The sequence below is a fragment of the Rattus norvegicus genome, chromosome 12 (assembly GCF_021556685.1).
Source record: "Rattus norvegicus strain SHRSP/BbbUtx chromosome 12, alternate assembly SHRSP_T2T, whole genome shotgun sequence".
In the NCBI taxonomy this organism is placed as follows: domain Eukaryota; kingdom Metazoa; phylum Chordata; class Mammalia; order Rodentia; family Muridae; genus Rattus; species Rattus norvegicus.
This window is the reverse complement of record NC_141545.1, coordinates 29,623,103-29,630,888: the sequence shown is the minus strand read 5'-3', so window position 1 is coordinate 29,630,888 and position 7,786 is coordinate 29,623,103. Positions and strand designations below refer to the sequence as shown.

Here is a 7,786-nt window from a genome sequence, read left to right as displayed (position 1 = left end):
TGAAAACCCCCTTTTGGCTCACCTAATTAACATGCCCAATTAAAATTAAATACCTCATGCTAACACAAGGTTTCACTTTTTTTTTTCCTTTCTAAACTGCCATTGTCCTATCAGCCATGTCTTTCTCCTCTCTATCCAGAGCCAGTCCTTTATCCTCTGGGACAAATACTGTGGCCCCATCTCCCTGTTCCCTTTCCCTCCTTCCCCTCTCCTGTCTCTGTCTCTTTATTCCCTGCCCTCTGTCCCTCTGGGGCAAACAAATCTCTTTCGTACTGAGAACTTGGTCTTTGGGGTCCTGGGCTTGGTCTTGGGAGTCCTAGGGTTATACCATTCCTCACACCTATAATTCCAGTGCTCCATCAAAAAGTGAAGAAAAACACTCCCCAGAGCACGCTGGCCACCCAGCTGGTGACCTAGATCAGCCATATTGAAGCAGTGAGTTCTGGGTTCAACTGAGAGATGTTGCCTCAGTGATTTTTTTTTCTTTTTCTTTTTTTTCGGAGCTGGGGACCGAACCCAGGGCCTTGTGCTTGCTAGGCAAGCGCTCTACCACTGAGCTAAATCCCCAACCCCGCCTCAGTGATTAAGATGAAGAGTGACCAAAGAAGTCATGTTGTCAACCTCAGGCTTCCACAAACTCACACAGAAGCACATGTATACACACATATATACATACCACACACACACACACACACACACACACACACACACACACACACACTCATGAATATAAAGGAAAAAATAAAATGAAGCAAGAACCGCTGGGCTTCCCTGGGCTTCGCTGACGCTGGCCTTTGCTGACAATGCTATTACACTGACTCACCTTGCTTTCTTTGCTGACTGTACTGGCTGGTTTTGTGTGTCAACTTGACACAAGCTGGAGTTATCACAGAGAAAGGAGCCTCCCTTGAGGAAATGCTCCCATGAGACCCAGCTGTAAGGCATTTTCTCAACTAGTGATCAAGGTGGGAGGACCCAGCCCCTTGTAGGTGGTGCCATCCCTGGGCTGGTGGTCCTGGGTTCTATAAGAGAGCAAGCTGAGCAAGCTAGAGAAAACAAGCCAGTAAGTAACATCCCTCCACAGCCTCTGCATCAGCTCCTGCTTCCTGCCCTGTGTGAGTTCCAGTCCTGACTTCCTAAGGTGATGAACAGCAGTGTGGAGGTGTAAGCTGAATAAACCCTTTCCTCCCCGACTTGCTTCTTGGTCCCGATGTTTTGTGCAGGAATAGAAACCATGACTAAGACAGTGACCTTCACTTTTTGTGACTCTGAGGAGAGAAACACACTAAAGACCTTCTGGTGGTGTCCCGCTGCTTTTTGATGCTTCAGCAGACTCGTGCCCATAGGCGAAGACTCGAAGTTTCTTCTGGACTGAGCAGTGTTTGCTGTGTTGCTATTAAACTGGACTGCTGACAGTGAAGATCGGAATCACCCCAAAGAACTATTTCTAAACAGGTCCACAACCAACCCCCGTTTCCTATTAACATTTCTTTTTTCCTATTTCCGGTGAGTGGTGGGCTAGAAGGGAGGTTGAAGCATGAAAGGACCCTTATTAAAGTAGGTTTTTCAAAAATCTAAGCCTACAATAAAATAAAATCTTTAAGAAAATGGAAACAAGGTAATATTATTAATTTTAATAATGTAGCTTATTTAACTCAATATCTCCGATGCTATCCCTTCAACAGGTAATTAAAATTAAAAAATATTTGTGAAATAGCGAAACGCCTTATATTATTTTCCTATACAGAGTCTTTGAACTCCCAGATATATTTTACACTCACAGAACATCTCAACTTCAATCCATTCTACCAGAGTTGGATGTAGACCTGATGGCTTCCCATAACCAGATCGCTTCCAAGTGATGTGACCACCTTGTCTTGTGTGAACAGAGAATGTGCTTTTCAAACTGAAAGTCTCCCAGCATCCTGAAAAACGTCTTGCTCTCAGGGAAAGCAGAACAGTTGGCCAACGTCTTCCAACCATGCTTGGATACTTCCCAGTGTCTAAATGGCATATCAGCTTCTAAATGTAAAGGAATTAAGATGACTCGGAGTTGTGATGTCTGTTGATTGTGGCAATAAGCTATGCGAGAGATCCTGTCTCAAAAAGGGAAGGGTTAGGGACGTAGCTCAGTAGTGGGGTGGAGGCTGTGAATCTTCCAGTGTGAAGGGCTGGGGGCGTAGCTCAGTGGTAGAGCCCCTGCCTAGAATCCCCCAGTGAGGGGCTGGGGGCGTGGCTCAGTGGTAGAGCCCCTGCCTAGAATCCCCCAGTGAGGGGCTGGGGGCGTGGCTCAGTGGTGGAGCCCCTGCCTAGAATCCCCCAGTGAGGGGCTGGGGGCGTGGCTCAGTGGTAGAGCCCCTGCCTAGAATCCCCCAGTGAGGGGCTGGGGGTGTGGCTCAGCGGTAGAACACTTGCCTAGAATCTTCCAATGAGGAACTACCTACTTGGGGGTAGGTATCACTCAGGAAAAGGAGGTCCTGCATTTAATCCCCAGCCCCTCTCCCACACAGAAGAACCCAGAACCATTTATGTCCAGATCCAATATCTGACTATACATACATCATACCCACATGACTAGATCATAATTCTGGCAAGAGGGTAGCCTCCCCTTACCATGCCCTCTGGATTCTCAGTTGGTTTCTATGCTAGTCATGTCCTGCAAAATTGATTTCACCATGCACTGGCAGGTCACAGCCTGCAGACTGGAAAATACTGATTTGGCCTACTGGGAAACAGAAGTCAGAAAACCGGCCAAATCCTGATTGGAGCCTTGTTTGTTTTGTCTCATCACCCATTAGGTGTTCTGGGACTCTATGACTGTGGGCACAATTCCTATTTGTCATGTGCACCTCTGACTGGCTGATACCCAGGTACCCTAACCCTCACTCTTCCCACAGCTTCCGTTGCATTTTAGGGTCCTGAATGCATTTCAGGGGAGGGAAAGAGGTGGTTCACAATGTTGCCCAGGCTAACCCAGGCTAGCTCGGGCTATCCTTGAGCTCATTATTATTTTTTTTAACGATTTATTTTTATTTTATGTGCATTGATGTTTTGCCTGCCCATATGTTATGTGTGACGCTGCCAGATCCCCTGGAGCTGGAACTACAAATAGTTGTGAGCTGCCCTATAGGTGCTAGGAAATCAAGCTGGCCTCCTGGACCATACTTATCTGGGCCTCCTAGACCTGTAGAGTTCATTGCAAAGGCATGTGCATGTATGCGTTTCCTAGATATCGAGTAAGCAACCTTCCCTGTGGCTAACGAGAATACAGCCGAGAACAGTCAAGAGTATTGCCTTTTAAATTTTTTACTATGTTTACTTAAAAAGAGCAAGTATGTGCATATGTGTGAGTGTGAGTGTGTGTGTGTGTGTGTGTGTGTATGTGTGTGTGTGTGTGTGTGAATACATATGAAAGCTGAAGTCATTTGTATATGCTTGGCCCAGGGAGTAACACTATTAGGAAATGTGGTCTTGGCCTTGTTGGAGTAGGTGTGTCACTGTGGGGTTGGGCTTTGAGACCCTCCTCCTAGCTGCCTGGAAATCAGTCTTCTGTTTACCTTTGGGACAAGATGTGGAATTCTCAGCTCCTTCAGTGCCTTGCCAGCCTGGATGCTGCCATGCTCCCACCATGATGATAATGCTCTGGACCTGTGAGGCAGCCCCAATTAAATGCTGTCCTTTATAAGACTTGCCTTGGGGGGGTTGGGGATTTAGCTCAGTGGTAGAGCGCTTGCCTAGGAAGCGCAAGGCCCTGGGTTCGGTCCCCAGCTCCAAAAAAAAGAACCAAAAAAAAAAAAAAAAGACTTGCCTTGGTCATGGTGTCTGTCGATGGCAATGGAAATCCTGACTAAGAAGCAAGCAGACAAGTTTAGGGACTTAGTTATCGTTTTGCACCAAGTGGGTCCTGGAGATTGAACTCAGATCCTCAAGCTTGGCAGCAAGCACATTTACCTGCTGAGCCATATCACCAGCCCCCAAAATAGTTGCTCTTATGGATCAGAGACTTTTAGAGGAGGGGAAACAGACAAGCCTTTTATTTATTTCCTTTCATCAAGTTAGTTTTGGGTGTTTTTGAGACAGATCCTCACTCTGTGGCCAAAGTTTGCCTTGAATTCACTACATAGCCCAGGCTAGTCTCCAACTGACAATAATGCTCCTGTATCAACCTCCGAGCAGTGAAATTCAAATGTGTGCCATCATGCCCAATATTTTACTTTATTTGTTTACAGTGCTGGGTAAGCGCTCTACCACTGGTTAAATCCCCGGCTTGCAGCATTGTCTGTGAGGTGTGGTAGAGTCACACTTCAATCCAAGAACATGGGAGGTAGAGGCAGGAAAATCAAGAGTTCCGGTCTAACCTGGGTTACAGGAAACCCAGTCTCCAAATTTTAAGAGACCAAAAATAGGGGCCTTGGTGGCTAAGAGGGGACCTGAGTTCTGTCCTCAGCAGCCATGTCAAGTGACTCATGACCACCACCTGTAACTCTAGATCCATGGGATCCAATAAATACCTATTCTGGGCTCCTAGAGCACACATACTCCCAGCACAGATGCAACATATACACACAGAGACACAGAGGCACAAATAAAAGCAAAACACATTTTTTTTCCTCTCAAGTAAATAAAGGGTTGTGTAGCTCAGTGGTTAAGAGCATTGGCTGCTCTTCCAGAGGATCCAGGGTTCAATTCCCAGTACCCACAGAGCAGTTCACAACCATCTGCAACTAACTCCAGTTCCAGAGGGTCTGACACTGTCTTCTGAGCTCCCTGGACACCAAGCATGCTGTGACACACACAGATACACACAGGCAAACACCTATATATACACAAAATTATGGGGTTTTTTTTCTATTAAGTTTTTAATTTAAAGTAAAGAAAAAGAAGGCTGGGAGTGCTTCAGTTGGTAAGAGTATCAAGTCCTGGGTTCCATCCCTGCCACAGCATAAACCAGATGGGGCACTGGGCAGGCACAGAATAGAAGCAAAAAAAAGATCAGAAGTTCAAGGTTATCCTCAACTCTAGAAAGAGCTGAAGGCTAAAATGAGATAAACGAGACTCTGTCTCAAAACAAAATAAAAATAGAGCGATCAATTATTTATTTAAAGTGTGTGTGTGTGTGTGTGTGTGTGTGTGTGTGTGTGTGTGTCGCGCACGCGCATGTACAAATCAGAGGACAACCTGCAGGATTCGGTTTTCTCCTTCCAAGGTCCAGAAGATCGAACTCAGGTTGGCAGCAAGTGTCTTTAACCACTGAGCCATCTCGAAGGCCTAATCTTTAGAGAAATCAAAGCAATAGAAGGGTGTCCAGGTTAAGAGACATGCTCAAGATTCTGGGTCTCACGCCCTTTTGTGGGTATGAGGCAGCAGCACAATAAACCCCCATCTGACAGAAGGGGACTGTGCATATGAGATAGGCAGGCAGGATTTTTCTCACACACACACCCCACCCGTTTGCCTCATCAGGTAGACTTGACCCACCATATCTCCAAAGTACTCTGCCAAAGGGCACGCTAGTCAGTAACTTTAACCTAGACGATTTCAAAAGATTTCAAAACCTAGTCAGCCATGAAAGGGAGGGGAGGGCAGGAGGGGTGGACGGAATATTTGCTGAACAGGTCCCCATACAGCACTCAAGCCTGGGGTTAGAAACACTAAGGATAACTCTCATTCAGATTCAGGTCCGCTCGCCACCCCCCTTCTCCCCCCCCCACCCCCACCCCCGCTTCCCCCAACCCCTCCACACACACCCCTCCCAGATCCACAGTTATTCCAGCAGCTTTGTACCCATGATCCCGGAGACCCGGGTCCTGGTTCCCGTGCCTGCCTTATCTCTATCCTCCCTCACATTTTCCGCAGCAACAAAGCCAAACACAGTACCGTGGGGGCTTTCACGCTTCCGTGCGTTTGGACACGGTGTTCCTTCTGCCTGGAAGGCCGCGCGGCTCTCCCTCTGAGCGCCCCCCTCCCCCTTGCCTGTGTGCTCTCTCATTCAGCCCTCAGCACCCTTTCCCAAGAAACCCGGCACCCTTTTCTATCTAACCCAACCCTTCTTTTACTTTGGCTTCCCTGAACGACAATCAGCGATTCCTCTAAATCTCTCCTGTGGCAGGCTCAGGCCTTTTCCAACGCTGGAGTTGTTTGTGGAGGAAAGGGGTTCTCGCTTGACACCCCAAAGAAAGCACCTAATCCTGAGTTTGAGCAATGACAGAGCATGCATCTAAGCTTAAGTCGGTTCCAAATTCCCTATATGTCCCATCGGGTTCCTCTGTGTCCCTGGGGAACCCCGAAATCTTGCATTCCCAGTGCACCGTGGCGCAACAGCCCAGCCCCCCTGGCTTGACATCAGCAAGCTGGAGTAGTCCAGGGGAGTGGGGAGGGCCGCGTAAAAGCGCACACGTGGACTACAAATCCCGATTGGCAATGCGCGGCCCCGTGGCTGGCGCCTGCGCAGCACGGGCCCGGCGTTTGAGTGGCAAGTTGTTTGTTACAGCGAACACCAGCTGCTGCTGCGCCGGGCGCCGCGCTCCGCCGGGCGCTGTTTGCTTGTCCACCCCGTAGCTTGCTGCACCCCGCAGGTCCTCCCCAGGCCTCCTTTTTTTGCAACTTGCCAAGCTTCCTTTTTCTGGATCGAGTACGAATCAGCCCGGCATCGAGCTCCGGGCCCCCTTCCCTGGGCCAGTTGCCCCACGGCTTGGGGCGCGCAGGGGGCGGGGGCCGCGGCTCGTCCCCGTCCCCCCCCCCCCCCCCAACTCGGGCCACCGCGGATGATCCGCCGTGGAGGAACCCTGGGCGGACGATGGAACTGCACATTCTGGAACACCGGCTGCAAGTTGCCAGCGTCGCCAAGGAGAGTATCCCGCTCTTCACCTACGGCCTCATCAAACTTGCCTTCCTGTCTTCCAAGACCAGGTGAGAGAAAGAGTATGGGGCGAGGGGATGGCTGACGGGGGGCCGGGGGGGGGCTCATGGTACCCGCCCGGGACAGACAAAGAGGCGCACCCCGGGGGGGACGCAATGCAAAACAACTTCATCCCCCCCCCAATCTCTGCCATTCTCCTGCATCGGACAAAGCCACCCCTGTGCTCTCTAACTGGGGGTCCCCTCCACCCAGAACCCCCCACCCCACTGCGCCCCCAACTGCTGCCACCAACACCCAACACCCCCCCTCCATCTCAGTCCCCTCTCTGAGATCCCTAGTAACCTCCCTAAATGGCCTCTGTGATGCATCCGTGAATGAATGAATGAACGAATGAATGAATGAAAAACAGGTGTGGGGACCCGGAGGAGGAAATTTACAAACTAAACACGCCCCATCCCCCCATCCATCCACCACCATCACCACCCTCCTCCCGGTTGGGCCGGCCCCCCTGTAGCCATTGGCAAGCGGGGAGGGATGGCGCTGAGCTCGCTCTACCCCAGAACAGAAAAATCATAAAATCATTAGTAGATGTTTATCTCCAGGTGCCTGCGAGGGGAGAAGGGGTGCAGGCAGCGGAGGAGGGGTGGCAGGACCAGGGTCGCTGATTTCTTTTCTCTTTGGGGGTCCAACGAAGTGGGAGGGAGGGGGGATTTTGAACCATGGAAGGGGAGGAGCAGGCGTGTTTATGGATCTGCCTGGAGCCTGGGCTCCGATGTTGCAGGGGGAAAAATAGCGGAAGGCCTTGGGAGGTAAGAAGAAAAAGAAAAAAAATTTTTTTTTAATCTTAGATTTTTTTTTTCCCCCATTGCAAGGTGTGTTTTTGACTTCATAAACTCCTGTTGGATTAGAATCAGACTACCTTTTCTC

At 49.7% G+C, this 7,786-nt stretch overlaps 1 protein-coding gene across 1 annotated transcript in view; it reads left to right on the top strand.

Moving 5' to 3' along the window:
• The first annotated feature begins 6,737 nt into the window (after positions 1-6,737).
• Castor2 (cytosolic arginine sensor for mTORC1 subunit 2) overlaps positions 6,738-7,786 on the top strand; it is a 42,935-nt gene continuing 41,886 nt past the window's right edge. The window contains 1 exon segment of the mRNA NM_001100561.2: positions 6,738-6,909. Coding sequence (NP_001094031.1) covers positions 6,797-6,909 — 113 coding nt within the window. The 5' untranslated portion in view covers positions 6,738-6,796.